This window comes from Medicago truncatula, chromosome 3, assembly GCF_003473485.1.
Source record: "Medicago truncatula cultivar Jemalong A17 chromosome 3, MtrunA17r5.0-ANR, whole genome shotgun sequence".
Lineage (NCBI taxonomy): Eukaryota > Viridiplantae > Streptophyta > Magnoliopsida > Fabales > Fabaceae > Medicago > Medicago truncatula.
Genome location: NC_053044.1, coordinates 57894567 through 57919485, shown reverse-complemented (window position 1 = coordinate 57919485; position 24919 = coordinate 57894567). Strand labels below are relative to the sequence as shown.

General features: G+C 32.3%; 2 protein-coding genes and 1 non-coding gene across 6 annotated transcripts; all 3 read left to right on the top strand.

Moving 5' to 3' along the window:
* The first annotated feature begins 9686 nt into the window (after positions 1-9686).
* Positions 9687-14805, top strand: LOC11421546 (glucan endo-1,3-beta-glucosidase 7). The gene is made up of 5 exons (XM_003603864.4): positions 9687-9920; positions 10090-10754; positions 13322-13648; positions 13825-14107; positions 14532-14805. Exons 1-5 carry the CDS (start codon positions 9854-9856, stop codon positions 14567-14569), a joined length of 1380 nt encoding a protein of 459 aa, XP_003603912.1. The 5' UTR covers positions 9687-9853; the 3' UTR covers positions 14570-14805.
* A 950-nt stretch (positions 14806-15755) lies between these two features.
* Positions 15756-15827, top strand: TRNAE-UUC (transfer RNA glutamic acid (anticodon UUC)). The gene has a single exon. It is a non-coding gene; the product is annotated as a tRNA-Glu (tRNA).
* Positions 15828-15887: 60 nt separating this feature from the next.
* On the top strand, positions 15888-20764 carry LOC11422783 (guanine nucleotide-binding protein subunit beta-1). 4 transcript variants are annotated; one of them, XM_003603863.3, is made up of 7 exons: positions 15888-16025; positions 16143-16311; positions 16381-16475; positions 16705-17129; positions 17245-17605; positions 19025-19138; positions 20336-20764. In XM_003603863.3, the coding sequence occupies exons 2-7, from the start codon at positions 16206-16208 to the stop codon at positions 20369-20371; spliced, it is 1137 nt and encodes a 378-aa protein (XP_003603911.1). In that variant the 5' UTR covers positions 15888-16025; positions 16143-16205; the 3' UTR covers positions 20372-20764. The 4 variants fall into 4 exon arrangements, with proteins under 4 accessions (XP_003603911.1, XP_024633718.1, XP_039688132.1 ...); XM_024777950.2 differs by having other exon boundaries at positions 15914-16025; positions 16170-16311; XM_039832199.1 differs by lacking the exon at positions 15888-16025 and adding an exon at positions 16055-16126 and having other exon boundaries at positions 16158-16311.
* The last annotated feature ends 4155 nt before the right edge of the window (positions 20765-24919 follow it).

Here is a 24919-nt window from a genome sequence, read left to right as displayed (position 1 = left end):
AATCCAAAGGCCACAATTTCACCCTCTCACCCTCTCATTTAAAAACTCCTCTCATTTGAAATGCCCTCTATATATATATATATATATATATGACATATCTAGTGTGAATGCCTTCTTTATATGAGAATGGTAAAAATACATGTTAACCATTAGATTAAAAACGAATGGTTGAGATTAAAAAAGTCCATTTAAGAAACACATGTATCTCTCTCCATTAGATTGTTTCTCATAAACCCATTAGTATATGTCATATATATATACTTGTGAGAATGGTGAGAATACTTGTGAACAGATCAAACATAAATGGTTCAGATTAAAAACATCATTTTAAACAACTCATGTGACTCTCCCTAGCCTAACAATTTTCATTATCGCCGACTCAAAGGTCGCAGAAGTCTACCTATCTACACTTAAGGATTTAAGTGTGACTATATCACTTCCTAAGTCTTTAGTCTCAGATGTGATGAATAGTGGGTATAGGTACCGATCGGAGAATAGCTTCAGGTAGCCCCTATAGACGACATCCGTGGGCGCAAGGGAATCACAAGTTCCATGGGTAAACCGAATCCGGGTATACCCATTTTTAGATCATGCCTCCGTAGTTTTTGGTATTTAAGCCTTCCATTTCTCTGCGACTTCTGGAACGGATGGGACTTTTCCCTCTCCAACTGGACTAGAATAAAGGAGGGTCGGCCCGGCCTGTGATCGTAGTCCGATAGCTATTCCTGCCCCAACTTAACCAATGGGGTCCGGTAGTAAGGGGTAAGAATGAACAGAAGGCGACTAACCTTCGTCTTCTCCAAGTCAATCACATCATATCTCAAATCTCGTTTATTCCTTTGATCTAGATCTTTGAGAAATTAACGGCAAATTCAAGTCAGATTTGAAAAAATTCCTCCATCGAGGTTATTGCTTTGTGACCCTAAATTTTGAGATGTATGTGTTTTATAAAATTGAAATTGAAGATGAATTTGACAAAATTATTTAGTTTTGTATTGTAAAAGGAACCCACAACCAACTAGTCCCTAATTTTGCTTCCTCTTTGCTATCAATTGAAGCCATCTCACTGCATAGGTTAATGGCGGAAGTGAAATAACGAGCAGTTGAAACAAGTGGGTTGGAGAAGATAAACGCGAATTGATAGGATAGGGAGAGTCACATGGATTGTTTAAAATGATGTTTTTAATCTGAATCATTTATATTTGATCTAAAGGTTCACAAGTATTCTCATCATTCTCATATGAAATAGCTATTCTTATAGTATATGTCATATATATATATATATATATATATATATATATGGGTGGGGATATTTTGACTCCAAGAGTAAGTGTAATATCTTACTCCAAATCTTAACCTTTAATTCTAATATTGGTTAATTGCTTAGATTAAATGATTTGATAGGCTTTAATTCCATTTTCTATTGTAGTCAACACTTATCACCACAAAATAACAAAACAATAAATGTCTTTTAATTGTTTGATTTTTTTTTCTTCTTCCATTACTTTTTTTTTTGTTTCACGCTAGAATTTTTGAGGGTTAAGAGCAAAACTTAAAAACTCTTTCATGGCAAAAATGGTTATCAGTAAAAATTGAACAAAACTTAAAAACTCTTTTTCCTTGTTTGTTCAATATCTTTATTTTTTTTTTGTTTTAGTTTCTTAAAAAGACCTGAAACAAAAGATAATAGAACAAAAATTGAACACGTTCTGTTTTGTTCTATACACCAAACTAGCAAGTATAGTGTTTTTTTTCTGCATATTAACATAATGCCATATATGCAAAAAAAAAAAAAATCTTATGCAATTAAATGACATTTATTGTTTTATTATTTTGTGTTGACTACGGTGGAAAATGGAATTAAAACATATCATATCAATTAATCCAAGCCATTAACCAATATTGGAATTAAAGGTCAAGATTTAAAGTAAGATATTACACTTACTCTTGGAGTCAAAATATCCCCACCATATATATATATATATATATTATGTACTTCAATATTTTTATATCTGTTTCCGCAGATTTATCAGCACAATGATTGGGAAAGGAAATAAACTATGATCAACATGCTTATATTTTTATGTGCTTAGACTCAGTTATTTGGATTTTCAATATTTGATTTCTAATTTATTTCCATGAGTTAGGTGCAGAATGATTTCTTTGTGATGATTTTGTATTAGCCTTAGATTTTGTGATTTCTTTGTGATGAATGATGATTGCAATATTATTTTTTTTGGTACATATGATTGCAATATTTTACATCTTATATATATATTCTTTTTTTTGGACCGATATATTTCTTTGTGATGTTCTACACCACATGTTACGATTAACATGTGGCATATTATTAAAAGATAAATTTTTGTGTGAACTCTCACCCAACAAATAATTGTTACATTTAACCAATAAAAATATAACACCTATTATTAAAAGTGTTATTTAATTAATTAATAAATAGAAACAGGAGAAAACTCTCTTTCTTCCACCATGGTTTTGTGTTCTCTCCCTAACAACGGTGAAACCTAGTCACTCACCACCGTCGAGATTCCACTCTTCCTCTCTATACTTTTCTTGCCCCCATATATATATATATATATATATATATATATATATATATATATATATATATATATATATATATATATTATCTCTCTCTCCAAATTATTTTCTTCTACGCATCCCTCAATTTCAACAGTTGCAATCGATGCCCTCCTCATGAGAGATGGAGAAGGTAGATGTTGATTTTCTGTTCAAACAAATTGAATTTTGAGCATAAAATTGAAATCAAAACGTGATGCAGTGAAATTAAAATATCCAATTTGCAGAAATTAAGAGGATTTAATACAAGAAAAAAGGAAAATTAAGGTGGAAAATTTCTCACAAAACTAGGACTGTGGTGTTAATCAAAGCAAGTGGGGAGAGAAATCTCAAAAAATAATAAGAAAAAAAATTAATTTTAATTATTTTAATGAGGTGTTGAGTTTTAATTGATTGGATGTAAGAATGATGTGTTGGGTGAGAGTTCACCTAAGAATTTTTCTTATTAAAAACTACTCTATTATATTTTTTTTTAAGTGGCTTAATGATTATAATTCATCATTTAAGAAGAATAAGTGAGATGTTTAAGGTTTAAACCCAATTCCTACATGTAACAATGGATTGTTCCTAACTTCCTGTAATCAACTGAACTATATTCAAAAGGACATTGTATTAAATGTAAAAGTGATACTCCATTCTCCATCTTTCCCTTTTTTATAAGAACAACTAGTTACAAAACCGTGCTTCACACGATTTCAATAACGTATTCGATAAAAAAAATCTTCGAAAGAAGAGATGTTAAAACGACGGAACATTGTGATTCATCATAAAATATTATGGGCTGATTAAGAGAGAGCATATAATCAATTTATGAGATTAGGAATTGACATAATATTTATGATGAAAACAATTGGAACCAATAAAGGAACCAATGATGCGTGAATTATGATTACATATTATCCAAAATTATAAAAAAGAGTGTTGTTGTTATAGAGTTACCAAAAAAGGATTGATACCCATATTTACATCAAATGAAATCAAGCAAAGAAGTAGCATCGGTGAGTGAAGATAATAATCTAGTCTAGGATTAGAGTTAAGGTGATATGTTGAAAGTGCGGATCATGAACACGAAATCTTTAATTGAGAACGACTTGAACGTGCATATTTTTAGGTGGCTTCTCTAGATCAAAAATTAACTTATCACCTACCTCTAACATATGTTCTCGGCAAAATTTGATCATTGGCCGCCTAAGTATTTTTTGTAACTTGCTCTCTTTGCCGTTATCAAGCGACACTTATACCTTTTTTGAGCTTGTTTGTCGATGAGTGTGATTGTTTTTCGTGTTCCTTTTAGAAATGTCCTTGATATCTCATTTGGGAAGTGTTAGGTACAAAACAAATTGCAATTTTAATTAGATGTTATATATACGTACATTTCTAAAACATTTACCAAAGTATTATAAAGATTTGATGTAGGAAAAGAGCATGTTTTTTTTTCTTTTCTTCAAGAGATTAGGAAAACAACATTATAATTAACATGATACTAATTGGAACCAATGAAGGAACCAACATTATGCAGATTAACGTTACATAATAGTTAGATTTATAAAAGAGACTGCGAGTTTCATAGATTAACCAAAAAGAGATTTTTGCCAATATTTACATCAGACAAAATGAAAAGAACAAATGACATCCCAAAATCAAGATAGTTTTTGACTACAGTCCAAAGCGATACGCAAAATAGTAGAAGTTCAAATAGTTCAACAACAAAGATCTACCTTGGAACAACTCGAACGTGCAAGTTCTTCTATGACTTTTCGAGATCAAAGATGAGCTTACCACCTTCTTCCATCATTCGTTCTCTGCAGAAATTGAACCACTACCCACCCAAGTATTTTTCATAGCCTGCTCTATCGGCGGTAATGAGGCGACAGTTATACCGTCTGTGTCTGGTCATCAATGAGAATGATTGTTTTACGCTTTCCTTTCAGAATTGTTCTTGACACCTTGTTTGGGATAAATGCATGCATGTACATTTTATGTACCCCGTTGACCAATTAACATTGTTGAAACAATTAGAAATTAAGCATCACTTCCGCATGTGCATATATAGCTAGCACCATTTGACATTGATGTCTTCGAACATTTGGTGCAACTCTCATAATACAATCCTAACTGGTTAGGATTGAATTTATTTGTTTTCCAAATAGTGATGCAGTATGTATCCTAACACAAATTATGCACATGAAATAAAGAATAATGCAATATGCATTTTTAATTTGTGCGTAAAAAAACTCAAAGCATGTTTGTGCATAAAAAAAGCAGACATTGACTAAGTTTATAAATTCAGCAATTGGCCTAACCTGAGATAGTTTGGAAAAATCGTTGTATGAAGTACGTTGAGAAGAAAAGACATCTACAATTTTAATTTTAATTAAAATCAAAATTTTATAAAAATAATCATTCACATTATGCAACTCCAAAAAAATTATACGCATTAGCGTAACAAAAAATACACACACACATAAAGTATTACTCTAAACGCTAATATGTGTGTCTGTATATTTGCGAGGTTGAAGAAAGAAAATAAAAATATTTGGTATCATTAAATGATAGCGTGAATAAAAATATTTGTGAGGTTGTTATGATTAAACGATATTTAAATTAAATATATAAGTGATAGAAAGATAATAAAATTCCTTTGAAAAAAAGGTAATAAAATTAAATGAAAAATCCTTAAAAATAATTAAATAGAACGGTTAAAAAAAATTAAATGGAAGAAAAAAACATATTGAAATATAATATTAGAAAATAAAAGAAAAGGTTCCCAACGTGAATTGAAGAGAGATGTTTGTGAAATAAATTGTCGAGAAGTAGTTTTTTGAAGTAGCATTCAACAACTTTTGACCAAAGCCCATTCCATTCAATTTTATGCATTAAAAAAGTATCTTTTTTAGTAAGTACTTAGGTACCATTTGACCTGACTTTTTTTTCCAGCTTTTCTACGTTTTTAAGGAGAAGTTAGGCCAAACACAATATCAATAAAGTACCTTCGAAAAAAAGTACTTTTTTTAGAATGCATAAAATTGAATGGAATGAGCTTTAACCAAAAATTGTTGAATGCTACTTCAAAAAACTATTTCTCCTCAATTTATTTCACAAGCACCTCTCTCCACCTTCCGCCGGCAACCTTTTGTTTTATTTTTTCAATATGCTTTTTTCTTCCTTTTTTTTTTTAACCGGTACATTTAATTTTTTAATGAGGTTCCATTTAAGTTTATTATCTATTTTTTTTATGAATTTTATTATCTTTTTATCAGTTATATATTAATTTCAATATCTTTTGATCATCACAACCTCGCAAATATTTGTATTCACGATGTTAATGAATGACACCGAATATTTTTATTCCCTTTCTTCAACCACAGAAATACACACACACGTTAGCGTTTAGAGTAATACTTTATGTTCCTCTTTCTGTTTTTTTTGTTATGCTAATGCGTATAATTTTTGTTAGTGTTGTGTAATGCGTATAATTATTTTTATAAAATTTTGATTTTAATTAAAAGTACAAGTGTAGTTGCCTAAAAAAATTATACTTATATATAATTTACACATTTGTATTGTAACAAACTATGCATATCTTTTTCTTATTAAAAAAACTAAACATATCTTTTTCAATGACACCAGCAATGTAACAAATATAATATTATATAATATAAATTCTTATCTTTTTGACCAACACTAAAAATATGGTATTCTTATAACAAAATTTGTTATAAAGTATAATTGGAAAAGATATTGTACAAATTTGTATTCATGTTACACAAAATAAACGTCATTGAGTAAATATAGTATTGGTAAAAATATATCTTTTATATTTTAAACATTTTTTCCCTTCAAAAAATATTTTAGACATTTTTTTATTTATTATGTTAATTCATAATGAATTCAAAGTTTTTTTATTTATAGACAATGCATAAATATATGCAAGGTCCCGGGTTCGAACCCCAGACACCACCAAAAAATAATAAATTCAAAGTTTTGTACAATATTTTGCCAAACAGCTTTTAACTCAAAAATAACTTTAGAACTAAAAAAAAAAAAAGAAACCAAACAGCTTTAGCCTTTTTCTTAAAGAGCTTTATTTTAACTTTGTTTTAAAGTAGCTTTTAGACCGAAAAAAAGTCTGGCCAAACGGTACCTTAGTTGATATTGTACTTGACCTAACTTCTCCTTAAAAATGTAGAGAAGTTTAAAAAAAACCGGGTCAAATGGTATCTTAATCTCCCACAACGACAGTGTAGAAGCAACTGAATTTGGGAGAAAAAAAATTAGAAAATAGTTAAAAATAAAAAAATTGGAAAATTGTCAAAAGTTTTTAAAAATATAAAAATTGGAAAATAGTTCAAAAAAATCAGTGAGGTAGCACTCAACCAAGCAATATTAAAAAAATTATATGCATTAGCGTAATAAAAAACAAACAGACAGACAAAAAATATTACTCTAAACATTAATGTGTGTGTATATTCGCGAGGTTGAAGAAAGGAAATAAAAATATTTGGTATCATTAAATGTCAGCATGAATAAAAATATTTGTGAGATTGTGATGATTAAACAAAATTGAAATTAAATATATAAGTGATAAAAAGATAATAAAATTCCTTTGAAAAAAAGATATAAAAATTAAATGGAACCTCCTTAAAAAATTAAATGGAACGGTTCAAAAAAATAAAATAAAATAAAGTTAAATGGAAATAAAAACATATTGAAATATAATATTAAAAAATAAAAGAAAAGGTTCCCAGCATGAGTTGAAAAGAGGTACTTGTGAAATATATTGTCGAGAAGTAGTTTTTTAAAGTAGCATTCAACAACTTTTGGCCAAAGCTCATTTCATTCAATTTTATGTATTAAAAAAAGTTCCCTTTCTAGTAAGTACTTAATTGATATTGTGTTTGACCTTACTTCTCCTTAAAAATGTAGAGAAGTAGAAAAAAAACCCGGGTCAAACAGTATCTTAATCTCCCACAATGACAATGTAGAAACAACTGTATTTGGGAGAAAAAATTGAAAAATAGTTAAAAATAAAAAAATTGGAAATGGTTAAAAGTTTTTAAAAATATAAGAATTGAAAAATAGTTAAAAAAAATCGGCGAGGTAGCACTCAACCAAGCAACACTAAAAAAAATTATATACATCAACGTAACAAAAACACAGACAGACGGACATAAAATATTACTCTACACGTTAATGTGTGTATAAATATTTGCGAGGTTGAAGAAATGAAATAAAAATATTTGGTATCATTAAATGACAGTGTGAATAAAAATATTTGTAAGGTTGTGATGATTAAACAATATTGAAATTAAAATAATTGACACTGTGTTTGACCTAACTTATCCTTAAAAATGTAGAGTAGTTGAAAAAAAGCCGGGTCAAACGATACCTTAATCTCCCACAACGGCAATGTAGAAGCAACTGAATTTGGGTGAAAAAATTGAAAAATAGTTAAAAGTTATTAAAAATATAAAAATTATAAAAGTTATTAAAAATATAAAAATTATAAAATAATTAAAAAAATGGTGAGGGGCAAAATGAAAAATGCACCCTGAAAATGATGAGGTGACACTAACCACACCCCATCAATTGGAAATTACAAAAATGTCCATTCTAAAAGCAAAATGGTAAAATCATAGGGATTTATCTTTATAATATAGTAAAAAGCACGAGTATTAAAGAAAAATTGTTAAAATAATAAATGTTTAAAATATGTATTATTGAATTACCCTTTTTATATAAATGCATCCAATCTTACTTTTCATAATCTTACTTTTCATATTCTAAGATAAATAATACTAGTATGTATCAAGAATTACTTACACTTGGATGACAAAACACTTACACTTGGATGACAAAACCAATTATCTTAAACACAACATTCATGGACCTAGCAGATATGATATTGTTACGCATGATCCTTTGTACCTTATGCAGAAGGTCAACAACCTCTGGTGCTAGAAAATCAAAAATGTCAAAAGCAAATGATATAAAAACATGTTAATTGTCAGAACAAGTTTTTCTCATGTTTAGCCATTTTGTTTGACGCAACTTTATGGCTGCTTGTCTTATTGTAAAAATCCTGACACCTAATCCAACAAGTGGTGAAACCCCAATCAAGTACACACATGCATGTTTTCTTCTACCCATCCGTACACCATAACATCCGCATGCCGAAATGTCAACCTTCTATCTAATGGATAAGTCAAGAAATTAACATACGTCACCTTCTTTAATGATACTCCCGCATATTGATTAGATATATATTAATTTCTTTTAATCATGTGCAAATTTGCACATTTAAAGAAGTTTAAAATAGAAATTTTGTATTAAATTATACATTTAATATTAAATATAATTTCTTTTGAATAAATAATTATTTTTTCTAAAAAAAGTTATTACTATTTGTTGTTTTAACATGTGCAATGCACATGTTAGATAAACCCTTAAAAAAAATACATATAATAATTTATTACAGGTCTTTTATAAGGACAACCATTTTTTTCTAAGCAGTTTTATACTCTTTTCGTTTTAAAATGCATGTCCAAGTCAACCACTTCACATATGTTAATGTATAATTTTTACCGTTAATATCTTTAATTATCTAAAGTAAAAAATTATAAAAAATTAATATTTTAAAAATATTTGTCAACATAAATCAAACAACATCTTACATGCTAATATCTGTATTTATACATTAGTTAAAAAGTATAATCAAAATAAGTCAAGTGAATAGTGCATATTGCAAAAATTGGATATGTATTTTGAAACGGAGGAAGTAATTAAAAGACGAAATGAGTATAATAAAATACAAATGAAGTAACATTCTCCATAAATAATAAATTGATTCCAATTGTAACTCATGAAACTTAAATGCCGCCCCTATCTCATATGGCTCTTAGTAAAGCTATCCGGCTAACCTGTCAGTTTGTAAGTATTGTTGTGACCGATTAGAATTCCGTTATAAGATAAATAAGTGGAATGTAAGATAAATAAGTGGAATGTTTGAGGTTCGAATCCCGACCCCTACATATAATAATGCATTGTTATGCTCACGGGACATTATTTATTTACTACTATTGAGATTGAGATACACGCTCTTTCTACAGTTATCTCAACTCAATCATACACTTTCTCTTCCGTTATTTTATTTTTCGTATTGTGTATACACTGTTTTCAGTTCACTCAGATGAAGTTGGCTTTATAACACCATCATCATCATCACTGTTCCAGTTATCAAGCAAGCAACGCCATGTCTCCTCCTACACCTTCATTCCTTCTCTTCTTTTCTTTATTCGCCATTGCTCTCTCCTTTGCCGGTAATTAATTACTTCATTCTTCTTCTTGTTTTTTTTTTTTTTGCATTGCTCTCATTCTTTTGAAGTAAAAAAGTAACGTTACTTTTTTCGAAATATATTTTATTCGGAAAGTGCGAAAATTACTGTTCAACTTTTACTTCACTTTCTTTAACTTCTTCCATTTTTGCAGACTCACAATCCTTCGTCGGTGTTAACTACGGTCAGACCGCCGACAATCTTCCCCCACCGGAAGCCACTGCTAAGCTTCTCCAATCCACCACCATCGGAAAAGTACGTATCTACGGCGCCGATCCAGCAATCATAAAATCCCTAGCCAATTCCGGCATCGGAATTGTCATCGGAGCCGCAAACAACGACATTCCAAGTCTAGCTTCTGATCCTAACGCCGCAACTCAATGGATAAACACAAACGTGTTGCCTTATTACCCTGCCAGTAACATCACTCTCATCACCGTCGGTAACGAGGTTTTGAATTCCGGTGATGAAGGACTTGTTTCACAGCTTATGCCGGCGATTCGAAATGTCCAAACTGCCCTCAGCTCTGTGAAACTCGGCGGAAAGGTGAAGGTAACCACCGTACATTCCATGGCGGTTTTGGCTCAGTCGGATCCACCTTCGTCCGGGTCGTTTAACCCGGCGTTAAGAAATACGTTGAATCAGTTATTGGCGTTTCTGAAGGATAATAAATCGCCGTTTACGGTTAATCCGTATCCGTTTTTTGCTTATCAGAGTGATCCAAGACCCGAAACACTTACGTTCTGTTTATTTCAACCTAATTCGGGTCGGGTTGACTCGGGTAACGGAAAGCTCTATACCAACATGTTCGATGCTCAGGTAACGTTCCCTTTTTTCATTTTCATTGTGTCTTTAAATAATTTATTGATTCTACGGTGCAGTCAGGAAATTGATTTTTTTGAAAAAGTTAATTTTGATTTTAATGTTTGATTCATTTTTAAATTGTTGATTACTGATTAATGATCAATAGTATATTCATCTAGTAATGCTTGCAACATTTTGGACTTATAAATACTATTTTATCGTTGGAATCTTTAACATGCAAATAAAGTAGATGATATTATGTGATAGTCTTAAGTGTTACACTTTGTAGAGTGTTATGCTTAGAACAAGGTATGATAAAATTATATTAAGTGTAGTCTTGTTAACCCGATGTATTTATGATACTATGAGGCTGAATTTTTGATGTCATTCTATAAATAATGGGGTGTTACTCATTACATTTTTGATGTTATAGTGTTAACTTCAACAAAAAAGTCATTCTTGCGACTTCATCATAAAATTTTCCCCTTTAATAACTGTTGTAAAACGAAAAGTTTAAGTGTGTGGGAGTATTGAAGAGACGATCTTTCTCTGTTTTGCAACATTCCGCATTACATGCGCACGTGTTGTCAGAATTAGGAAAAGATTAAATATACAAAATCACATTATGCAGAGGGGTTGGAGTTCAAATAGCGTTTTGGCCAGCAATTTTAACATTTTTATTAGTTAATCTAAATTTTTTTTTAGTTAATCTGGATTATATATGAGTGAAACAGGTCTTTGCATAATGTAATGAAAAAAAATTAAAAACAAGTAAATTAGTCTATTTTAATGATATGAACTAAGAGTTTATAGCTTATGCAAATAAATGGAAAAATTAAAAGTCTTTGTTTATATATTAGTGAAACAAAAAATTGATAGCTTACGCAAATAAATGGAAAAATTAAAAGCCTTGTTTATATGTGAGTGAAACAAGCGTTGCATCATTCAAATAAATACTAGGGGAAAATACACTCTCGTTTTGTATTCGATTTACTTCAAAACAAATTTTCATTCTCGTCAATCTTAGATCCTTAAACCCTTTCCTTTGCTCTTCTATCATTATTTTCTCCACTTTTATTTTTGCAAACAATGGTCTAATGCTATTCAATCTCGTGAAATCCCTGGAGAAACCTTGAATATGTAAAAAAATTATCATTCTAATTTCCTGTCAAAATAGACACCGCTAACTTGAAAGGGGCAGTGAGCGTCTATTTTTTTAAGATACAAGGGTGGTTATTGTTTAATTAAAAACTAGCGGGAATGTAAGTGCTATTGAGTCAAACCTCGGGGGAGGTGAGTGTAATTTCCTCTAAATACTACTTCGCAGCTAAATATAACATATAAACTATAAGCTATATAAATAATTTTTAAGATACAAGGGTGGTTATTGTTTAATTAAAAACTAGCGGGAATGTAAGTGCTATTGAGTCAAACCTCGGGGGAGGTGAGTGTAATTTCCTCTAAATACTACTTCGCAGCTAAATATAACATATAAACTATAAGCTATATAAATAATTTTATTTTAGATTATTTCGACGGTGAGTCAAACAAGTATTTTTTAATAATATAATTTATAAGCTATAAACTAACTTATTGTATTTGCTAAACCGGCCTTATTTACAAATATATTATTTTTAAGAAATCATTGTTTCTTTCATGATTTTTTGATAATTTTTTAAAGTATAAATTTTTATTACAACAGCAATATGTTCTCTTTGAGTTTAGATGACTTAAACTTTCTGTCTTGAGCTTGGAAATGTTAAATGCCCACATAAGACTTGCGTAAGCAGACCATTCACGGGTTGATTGGTCTAAAGAGCAAACACGTAGTATTTGATTAGTAGTCTAGATTGACACTGGTGTCAAATTGTAAGGAATAAAGTTGTTCTTATCCATATGTGATTGAGAATGCTGTCCTATGTTTGGGTTTCAACTGTGAAATAATGAGTACATAGATTGTAATCTCATGACTTTGATTGGAGACTAGCTGGCACAGATAATGTGGTCACAAGTCCTTCCAAAGTCTCAATAATTGTTAGGCATAGTAGAGAAAATGGACCCATAGTAATAGTAGCAGCAAGTATGGTAATGGTAGGAAGATCCTTACTCTTTTTCGATCTCATGGAATAAAGAGGTGAAAAAGTTTCCAATGTCAGTGAATGTACTAGTATGTCTTTACTCTCCTAGTTGCTGTCCACTTTCCTTCAAAAACAAAAAAACTTATAAGCCATAAACTAGCTTATTCTTGGTTGTTCATTTTAACTCTCTATTAATCTTCCTCATATAGTCAAAAAAGTTGGTAGCCGCATATTAATATTTGTTGACAATTTGTATTATTGTATACTATTAGTTTACCCTTTAATATAGAAAAGATAGTTTATGTTTTCGTCACAATATTTATTACAATCTAAAAAAAAAGGTGTAACATAATTAGATGTATATCGGTTAAGAAATAATTAAACCAGTTGAAAATTTGAAATGAATCTAATAAAAGGGACAAAGAAAAAGTTTGAGATGTTCTCATATTTAAGAACATAGTAATAATTAGTGGTATTTGATTTTCTTGCTGATTTTTTGAGCAGGTTGATGCTGTGCATTCTGCACTGAGTGCTATGAGCTACGAGGACATTGAGATTGTGGTTGCTGAGACAGGATGGCCTTCTAGCGGGGACAACAATGAAGTAGGACCAAGTGTTGAAAACGCCAAGGCCTATAATGGCAACCTTATTACCCATCTTAGATCATTAGTTGGTACCCCTTTGATACCCGGGAAGTCTGTGGACACTTACATTTTTGCACTCTATGATGAAGACCTTAAACCCGGACCGGGTTCCGAACGCGCCTTCGGCCTCTTCAAAACTGATCTTTCCATGTCATATGATATTGGCTTGGCCAAATCTAGCCAGCAGGTGAGCGAATTGCTATTTGTTTCTAATTCGGTCACCGAGTCTTAGAGATTAAAAATGAAAATTAGTTTCATTTTTTCCTATTTTTGTTGACAATTCAATTTTTTTGGTTATAGTATAATGTTAAGATATTGGTCTCATAAAAAGAAAGGTTGATAAGATGTTTGAATGATTTTCAGAATCCACCATCAACTAGCCCAGTTACTCCAGCACCCATCACTTCTGCTGGATGGTGTGTTCCTAAGGCAGGAGTCTCTGATGCTCAGTTGCAAAACAATATTGACTATGCATGTAGCCAAGGTATAGATTGTGGGCCAATACTACCAGGAGGAGCATGTTTTGAACCCAACACGGTAGCATCCCATGCTGCCTTTGTAATGAATCTTTACTACCAAACGTTTGGTAGAAATCAATGGAACTGTGATTTCACTCAAACAGCAAAGCTCACATCTCAAAATCCAAGTAAATATCCTCTTTTGATACTTATTCGTTCATTTCTTTTTTTCAATGATGCTTGTTAATAGTAAATACTGATCAATAAAAAAATGATGAAGAACATATCACTTAGCCATGATTCGCAATGAAAAACGCTACATTATTGGAAAATTATTGGAAATAGCAGACTGTCCTTTTAAGTTGTGCTTTATGGCTGTAGGTGTGGTTTGTGGCTTATGAGTGATCTACAAGTTATAAGGTTCTAACGTTTAAGTCTTCAGTAAATTTGACAAAATCACAGTAGTAACATTGTGCTTTTTGTTGAAGTTCTAAAATGCAACTTTTGCCAAAATCATTGCACATGCATTGTAGCTTCAAAAAAAAAATAAATCATAAATCATACATGCATTGTGTTTGTTATCTAACTTGATTTTCCTCCTCTTCTTGGTAGGTTACAATGCTTGCAATTACGCTGGTGGGAGTACCTGAAAAGCAGATGCTTCAGCTTGGCTTTAGTAAATAAGTTTTTCTTAAACAAAGTACTTCATTAATTTAAATTTTAATCAACGAATAAGGGTTTATCCTTGGCCCTCTTTTATTTATAACCTTTTAATTTAGTATGTTTTTAATTGTTCATCGTCAAGGCATGCCAATTCTGGCATGCATACCCAACCTTATTCTAACTTTTTTTCTTCTTAATATTATAGTATATCTTTTAGGTATGAGTATGCGTTGCATAACGTGTGCTTGTGGCAATCCATTTTCATAGATTATTGACGTATCAGTGTGAAAACTGAAGGAAAAAAAATATCAATTTACCGACCTGTTTGTTGCATACAAAATAATTTCATATTATATGTAAAACTTTTTACACATGTATGCAATCGATATCATAAAGTTATGTTTGCAAAAACGAAAATAAGCTACTGTACTACCAGTCACAGATGGGAGTGAACAATGCACCAAAGAGAAGTATTAAATAAAATTTGATGTGTCATGAAAGTTGCTCTTGAGGATTTATCCGCTTGATGTGTGCAGGGTAAAACGCAGTGGAGTTTCAAAACAGAAAGACAGAAAATCTAAGCAAGAGATGTATGTAACCCGCAAACGTTTTGAAGAGAAGTAAATAATGCAATTTTGGAGTACTGATAAATGATATTGTATTAAAATTACATTATAATTATAATTGCATCCCATGCTGCAATTTTGTAGACACAAGAATAATCTGATATGATCAGTCAGCTAACTCATACAAATGTCTTCTAAAATAATTAATGATGCAAATAAAAAGGATGCGATGCAAATTTATCATGCAAGTGGGTAAGATAAATTAAAGCTTGATTTGCTCAAAATAAAAATTAAAAATTAAAGCTTGATAAATTTCTAAACACCCAAGGGTAAGATAAATTATGAAGTATGAAAGGATCAAGAGCATAAAAACGAGAACTCTATATGTTTTTAGTATAGTAAAAATTTCAAACTAAACGGATAAAACTAAAGCAAACGGATTATATTTAAAAAAAGGGATAATATATATCAAAGTATGAAATTATGAAGTCAAATATAATATTGTCATTGTTATCCCTAACACTATCAAACTGTCTCGTTTGTACTTTGTAGTGTGCGCACACGGTGAAATGTCAAATATAATAATTGGGATAAATTGACACAAGCATCCGATGTCGTCCAGCGGTTAGGATATCTGGCTTTCACCCAGGAGACCCGGGTTCGATTCCCGGCATCGGAACTATTATTTTTGTTACCTTGGAAAGCACAAAACAAAACGAAATGAAATAACAAAATTACTATCCGTTAATTATCGTCGTAATTAAGTTTAGTTCGATCCATCCATCCATAGAAAAAGAAGCAAAGACAGATTCCATTCCAAATAACACAAGTGACAGATGGAGGAAGTGGGCCCGGCGGCGTCAGTAAATAATAAACAGTTAGTCCCCACTTGTTCAACTTCTTCTTCTTCTTCTTCTTCTTCTTCTCTTCACACTTTACATCTCAACCATTTCTAATTGTAAATTCATATTAATTATTATTATTAATTAATTAGGTCGTGGTCATCGTCCTTTTTCTTCAGAATTTGAATGAATCAGTGAAGGAAGACCTAAAAAAAATGTCAGTTACGGAGCTGAAGGAACGTCACATAGCTGCAACGGAAACCGTCAACAATCTCAGAGAACGTTTGAAGCAAAGACGCCTCTCTCTTCTTGATACAGATAGTGAGTTCTGAGTTCGAGTTTCATTCATTAGATCTATTTATCTTCTAACTCAACAATTTCTCTTTGTAGTTGCTGGCTATGCAAAGTCTCAAGGTAGAACTCCCGTTACTTTTGGTCCCACAGATATTCTTTGCTGTAGAACTCTCCAAGGTCATACCGGAAAGGTTTATTCCAATTTCTACTTTCTTTTTTGCTGAATTTAACACTGAGTACTCGTAGTAGGTAGAATTATTCAAATTTCTTAATAGGTACCAAGCATTCCGTAACTGAGTTAGATTCATTTACTTTCTATCTATGATAGATAGCAAGGGAAGCTTTTGATTTTTTTTTTTTTTGCTTAGTTGTCAGATATGCGCAATTGTGTTTTTATTTACCATTGACGAAATTTTACAGGTTTACTCATTGGATTGGACTTCAGAAAAGAATCGAATTGTTAGTGCATCTCAAGATGGTAGATTAATAGTATGGAATGCTCTAACAAGCCAGAAAACTCATGCTATAAAGCTTCCTTGTGCATGGGTCATGACATGTGCTTTCTCCCCAACTGGTCAATCTGTTGCATGCGGTGGCCTTGACAGTGTTTGTTCTATTTTCAATCTTAATTCACCCACTGATAGGGATGGGAATCTAAATGTTTCAAGGATGCTTAGTGGACATAAAGGTTATGTTTCATCTTGTCAGTATGTTCCAGGCGAAGACACTCACTTAATTACTGGTTCTGGTGATCAAACATGTGTTTTATGGGATATTACCACCGGCCTGAGAACATCTGTTTTTGGAGGTGAATTTCAGTCTGGACATACTGCAGATGTACTTAGGTATTGTTTAAGTTGTTTTAATAGTAGCGAGATCTATATGAAAATCAGTTGAGCATAGTTTTTTTTAGTATGGGATCATTGCTAAGAAATATTTCTTTTCTTTGCTCACTCTCAGCATTTCCATTAATGGATCCAACTCCAAAATGTTTGTATCTGGTTCTTGCGACGCGACTGCCAGATTGTGGGACACTCGTGTGGCAAGTCGAGCAGTGCGGACATTTCATGGGCATGAGGGTGATGTTAATTCTGTCAAATTCTTTCCTGATGGAAATAGATTTGGAACTGGCTCAGAAGATGGAACTTGCAGATTGTTTGACATTAGGACTGGACACCAACTTCAAGTATATAATCAGCAACACAGCGGTGACAACGAAATGGCACATGTGACCTCCATTGCATTCTCCATATCCGGAAGACTTCTGATTGCTGGATATACAAATGGCGATTGCTATGTTTGGGATACTTTATTGGCTAAGGTAATTGTTGCTTTAGTGTGATTATGTAAAACAAAAGTAGGGTGTTTTCTTTCTGCTCATAGCCTCGTACCACAGTGAACTGGGGATTACTATGTTTGCGACACTTTTGGCAAAGATAATTGGTTTTTCAGTTTAACCTGAAATGACAGCAGGGTGTTTTATTTCTACTTATTATGTTTTGGGAGATTTTATTTCGAAAGGTAGTTGGTGCTTTAGTGTGACCTAAACCAACAGTTGGGTGTCTTCTTCTTACTTGTTGCTTCCTACCTTAGCTTTTAAATGGAACATATGCTTCATTGTGGTTGTTTATTTTCAGTGTGAATCCAACTGCCAAATTAGAATTCTTATTGAGTAGGTCAACTCTACAAATTTTTATAAAATTTCAAAACTATTTGACACTTCATCAAATAACTCTACTTGAATGTATAATAAGCTTCTTAAAAGTATAAAAGTAAATGTTCTCTAAAAAATTACATAGGTACAAATTTTGAATTTATAAGCAATTTGTATGTTTGATCATTAATATAATCTGATACCGATCGACGGTTGGATTGGTGAAATTCTATGTTTAGAGATATTAAGAGGAGCAACTCTGCTCATAGTTACTCTGGGAGTAACTTGATCCCACCTCAAAGAACATGATGTTTCTGGCTTGGCAGCGAGGAACTGGCTTATATAGAAAATAAGATCCTTTGTGATACGTACTAACAGCATGTTTAGTTTCTATTAATTAATTGTTTGCTTTACTTCTACATGCGATTTGGGGGTGAGTTCTGGTTTCATTATGCTTTCAACATTTCAATCTGTGGTGGCATTGTGTTGGAATAGGACCTCTGAGTCTATTAATCATGATGAGTTCACTAGGCATCATCTTGTATATAAATTGGCTCATAATTTTCTGATATTCTTTTTGCTATCACAATGTCTTTTGATGTGGAGCTTTTATACCGCTGTTTATTTTATTTTGCACTTCTATTTATGTCTCAAGTCATTGCCTAAGACCTTGTTTTGTGGGCCAGTAAAAGCAGTTAATATGAATTATTTGAAGGAATTTTTTTTCTTATTTTGAAGGGAAAATTGAAGGTTTATCTTCTAGTTGAGATTTTTCTTATTTTGGAAAAAGACAGGAGAAGGGAGGCTGAAAAAGAGTGGTTGTTCCAACTCCCATTAATATAGACTTAGGAGTATATTAAATCTCTGACTTGGCAAACTTGCCATATTTTTTGAAAAAAGAAAAACTGAACAAAAACAAAATGCAATTCTGTCTTGTAAAATCTAGTCATATCATGATATTTTCCGACACTACTTTCTCTTTCCATTTATTTGTACTTGCTCTTGTACTTTTGTGGTTGTGTCTAGTGCAACTTTTGTCAGTAAGACTGACTAACTGACTATACTTGCTTCTTCATTTGATTGTAGGTGGTCCTGAATCTAGGATCTCTTCAAAACTCTCATGAGGGCAGGATCACCTGTTTGGGTTTGTCTGCTGATGGAAGTGCTCTGTGTACAGGAAGTTGGGACACAAATTTAAAGGTGGGCAAACATTTTAGTCTGATCCTTAAAACTTATAGGTTATATGTGATATAGGGGGGTGGTTACCAATTTTGGAAGTTAGCTTCATTGTTGGTTTAACAGACTAGGCTTCTAAAGAACTAGGCTTTTATGTTAGTTTATAAGCTTTCCTTAAGGTTAAACAGAATTAGGAATTAAGCAAAAATAAAAAAAGCATTATATTTATGATGGCATGCGAGCTTATAGAGGTTTAACATGTTTTGAGTCGAACTCCAAAACATACTTCCTTTAGGATTGTTAAGGACCTTGCATAAATGAATCTTCTGGTCATAATACTGGGACTTATTCCAAGTTAGTGGTAAATATTTTTTGGTTAGAAAAATCATGTTCTGCCCTGAAGTTGGTATCATATTTTTTCCTCAGCTGTTTTGTCCTAGGATTGTCTCACTGATAGGATATCTAGGCACGGCACATTCTAGAAGAGAGGGAATATGAGTTAGAACTCAGTTTCCCTGTGTTTCATCATCACTTCCCTCAACGTTTGACAAAACTCAGTCATAAACAATTGACGAAACTCCGCCACAAACGATTGGACACATTCCTCAAATGTTCCCAATCTTGCTTCCAAAGCATCCAAGCGTTCATCCTCGGATGTATTCAATGGCATGATTGATCTCTAGCTTCTGTCAAATATCCGACAGGTCGGACCAATGATAGAACTCGTAAAATCAAGATAACAAAACTGTATTTACTGAATGATAATGGTGAGCTGAAAGGCTCTACTATGGCGGAATAACATAAAACAAAAGGATAAACCAGAGTGTGAACACTCCTACCAGAGCACAATGCTCCTAACTAGAGAGAAACCTCTCCAACTAACAATATTTCTCAATGACTCACTCACTAGCCTTCACTCTCTTTTATAACAAAAATATCTCTAAAATAAAGAACTTTGCTAGCTAACTCATATTCCCTCTCTTCTAGAATCTTCTAGCATGTGACTTGCTTAGGTGTCTTATCACTTACTATACTAACATTTTTTTTCTTCAATAACTATACTATGGTAACCAATGCATATTTGTATCAAATAATGTATCCAGGAACGCTGATGTATGTTGATTTCACTGATTAAATACAGGGATGTGGTATTTTCTGAGTGCCATCTATCTTGAAAAAATGTTTAGGCGTTAGTTTGACATAATTACTTGCATCTTGCAGATATGGGCATTTGGAGGGCATAGGAAGGTGATTTGAGCCATCCATGGGATAAAGACTCATACTTTGACTCCTTCGTCAGGGCCACTCCCTGTAGGGTATTGTGGTTCGTCACAACCCAGTAGTGATGCTTCTGATGTTGACTTTGGTCAAAAGTTGGAAGACAGTTTATAACCTTTAGCAATGGAATTAGTGCAGCCTTTGTTTAGCTCCATGCTCATTGGTTCTTGTGTGTGATCTAGGTGTAAACCAAAACATAGGACTATTTACTTTTCCGTCTCCTCAATATAACTATTTGAAGTAAATGTATGTTCACAGACAGTGGTTAAATGAGATTTGGATCGGTCAAGACTTGGGAGGATGTTTGGATCCCCATTGTAAAATCAAATCTTCCTCTTCAAATCAATTCCTATCAAAGAAACTCTTTTGTAATTTTTCGCTTTTGACAAAAACCGATTCCACATTAAAAACCTTTCATAAACAAAAGATCAAGCACGTGTCTTAATTTGCTTCTTAAAAAAAAAAAAAGTCTTAATTTCTCTACTTTGCCCCTCCAAAACTAACTCAAACTCTGAAAGTTGAAACAGAGAAGAGGAAAAGATAGATTAATCATCATCAGTTGTGGTTGATGTTTCGAGGAATGTTCAAGCAACATCCATGGTAGACTATCTTCATTACAGTATTAACCGTTGTGTTTTCAATCAATGACCATACGTTTGCCTCTCACTTTTATTGAATCAAATTATTCTCCCATATGAACAGATGAGATTCTGAATTGTGGTCAAGAAATAAGAATAACAGATGCAATTCATTAGCAGAAGCTTTTTATTGTAAGAAAAAAATGACCGAATCATTCCATTTCTATTTGTTGAAAAGTCAGGGCGATGATATGACAGTGAGGATGCTCTCTAATTCAAACCACAAGAATTTCTTCTATTTGTTGTCAATTCACCGGTTTAAATCCCAAATTTTGTGGATTTTAAATTTGAAGCAATTTACCCTCCTACCCCTACAAATACATGAAGTTTCCAAATTATCATTCATTTTTTATGACTTGTGGAAAACTCCCTTACAAAACCGGCTTGTAAGGTGAGGATTGTCTCCTCTTTATAAACTCTTCTCAAGAGTCTTATCTATCCGATGTGGGACTTGGATTTTTCCCAATATTCTCTCAACAATTCTGTTACGATGGAAGTGTAAGGACACGTTAGATGATGTGTGATGTCAAAGGGAATTAGACCTCAAAGGTAATGTAGTACAGTCGTAGGTATAGCCACTTGAAGATGGAAATGGCTTTAGGTCCCGTAGATCAGAATGAGTTAGACCGCAAAGGGAGTAGAATGAATAGTGAGGGATGGGGGTCATATAATCTATGGGATTCACAAACACAACAAGCAGTGATTTCTAAAGCATGGATATCAGAAATAATAGGTATATGTTGTAGAGGTGGATATTTTGCTTGAAATGAGGTAGAACTTTAGATTAATCTAAAGATTCAATAGAGACTTCTTGACTATTTCCCATTATAACTTTTTCCTGGCCAGTGCAGGGACTAGGATGGGTGGTATTCTGTTGGTTGAAGGTGAGGTGATGCTCCGGAGTATGGATACCAAGGGGCATCATAGTATATTGAGGGAGTTGAATACTCAACGGTCAAAGCTTGTAGATGAGTTTTGATCGTAGTGATACCAAGTAGCAGCCTTGTGCCTTGGCCTTGGGTAAATTTCACAATGTGTGTGATTTGTATTGCGCCATCGACAACAACCATGACCATTGCCACAACGGGATTGTAGTATTGTGCAACTGAAATTTGGTTATCCTGATTTGGAGTTGAGGTATTGGACATTGATTTGGATTGTGCAATATTTGCAGAGACGCTACCTTTAACAAATTCTTGAGGAAAATTGTCAAATTGTGCCTCATCTACCATGAGTAATATCTCAATGTCTTCTACAAAGTGCGTGTAAAGATGATTATAAATCATTATTACAAAGGAATTGAATTCCTCCTGTGATCCTTCAAGTATAAATCATATACATGTTCTTGATATGACATTCATCGATATATCTTGTCAATTTTGTGTTCTTAAGTTCACACTTGAGTTGACGATCTTGAACTTTGAAGAGAGAATCGAGATACTTGTGCACCTTACCCACACCTGAAAAGCGTGTTTGCAGCCAATGACACACGATAGAACACCATTAGATAATGTACATAGATGCCATTTGCGATACTTCTTAGAGATTCTGTCGACTACACGATAGATTATGAGAGGTGATGGCATTGTTTACTTGTAGACTCGGTGACAAGAAATTGTCATTGGGTGAGGATGCTTTCATTGAAGAGAAGCTTCATAGTTATGACAATAGTTGGGAAAGCTTTCTGCTAGTAGTGTTCGAGGTGCGATTTTGGCAATTCTGATTCAAAGACAAAATCACCTATGGTTGGATTCAGTTTGGATCACTCATTTAAAAAACTTATTCCAATCCAATTTAATGCAGTGTAATTTAGATCGATGTTTGGATATCCAAATTATAACTTATTACAAAATGTCAGTAATCAATTAAAAATAAAAAAGGTTAAATTCAACTACTCCCTTTGTTTCGAATTAACTGAACCAAAAGCTTATTTCACACGTATTAAGAAAAATGGGAAAATGAAGAAGAGAGAAATATAGTTTTAAGTGCACTTGTTAAGTATTGGCGTATTCTCCACTATCATAAATGTAAAGTGAAATATATTAAATTGGAAATGATGAAAGTAGTATTAATTAGAGTTATAAAGGGAAAAAAGTAATTAATATTGTATGAAAAGTGAAATGGCTCAGTTATTTTGGGACTTTTTTTTTTTTTTTTGCAAATGGCTCAGTTATTATAGGATGAAGGAAGTAATAAGTATAAATTAAAAAATTAAAATTAACTGATAGATTTTTGATGAGTGAATAGCCAATAACCCCCTAAAATTGTAAGTTTCGTCAATTACCTCCCTGAAATTAACAAAACTGCAATTACCCCCTTGAAATTGCACAACGTTAATCAATTTACCCCCTCCGTCAAATTCTTCTGTTAGTTTACATGACGTTTTGTAAATACCTCCCTCAAGTTTTGCACTTATGTGCAAAATGCTCCCTCAACTTAAAAATTTATATTTTTTTTCTTATCCTTGACTCAAAATATATTAAAGGCAAACAATTAACATTTAACTTTAATACTTTAAACTCTACAATATTACAATCCAATATTACAAATAACATTTGGATCATTTATTACAATCCAATAGATTTAAGATGGTTTAGATTGCATAGAAAGAATAAGAATATATTATAGAAAGTAGGACAATCACAACTTCCTAACGTTGTTCTAGTATTAAATTGTAGGCTACAATTGTGCTTTGGTACATTGGAAGGTGGTAGAGCTTTCTTGCTTCATATTGGTGCATCTTCTCATTTTTCAAAAGACATCTCAATAGAGTCAAAGGAAGAAATTAGCAATAGCAAAGCCATATATTTTGACATCTTGATAATTTTTTGGCTATGCCAATCATATGTCATTTATGTGCTTCATTATGTATACCATGCATTAGTTTTTCATTTGACAGGTGTGGTTATACTTTGTTATGCTGACTTTCATATCATTAGGCTCTAATACATCATTAATGTTTGATCGTTTCGGAGAACATATATGGTTGTATACCGTCAAAACTTAACTAATATGCTCCACAATTCAATGATAATGCAGTCACTTTTAAGGATAACAAAAAAATATAAATTTTCAAGTTCAGGCGGCATTTTGCACATAAGTGCAAAACTTCAGGGAAATATTTGCAAAACGTCATGTTGACTAACAGAAGAATTAAACGGAGGGGGTAAATTGATTAACGTTGTGCAATTTCAGGGGGGATAATTGAAGTTTTGTTAATTTCAAGGGAGTAATTGACGAAACTTACAATTTCAAGGAGGTAATTGCCTATTTACTTGATTTTTAATATATACGAACGTGATTTGGTTCAGTTTTGAAATTCAAACCTAGCGGTTTTCAGAAGAAGAAAAATTCCAAACACATTTTTTGTGCATTTTTCAAATTTTTTGGATCATTTTGCAATTTCAATTTGAATATGAACACACCCCTACTTTCTACAGCATAAAGGGCGTTAATACCATGTTGAAATTCTATAACATAATGTAGGGGCTTTTGCTTCTCAAAGTATTCATTCAATATTATTATTGAATAAGCTTTGAGATAGTGTGAGCAACTTCAGTTGCTGGTTCTAACAATCTAGATAGCTAGATAACAATAACAAACTTTACAGGTCAGTATCAGACTACTTAACAGGTCACCAACTGACAACTAATTCTGCAATATTCTGAAATAAGTGTCCTTTGATGGGAATAGATTCTCTCATTTTCACATGAAAGAGTAATGTGTAATATCTCACCATTCACACTCATCTCATGTAAATTTCTCATGTGTTTCCCACTCCTTTTGAACAATGAGATATAACACTTTACCTTCTCATGTGAAAATTACACATGAGGATCCATTTCCCCTCGTGATATATAGAATAGCGTAAATTTTAAGATGCTGGGGG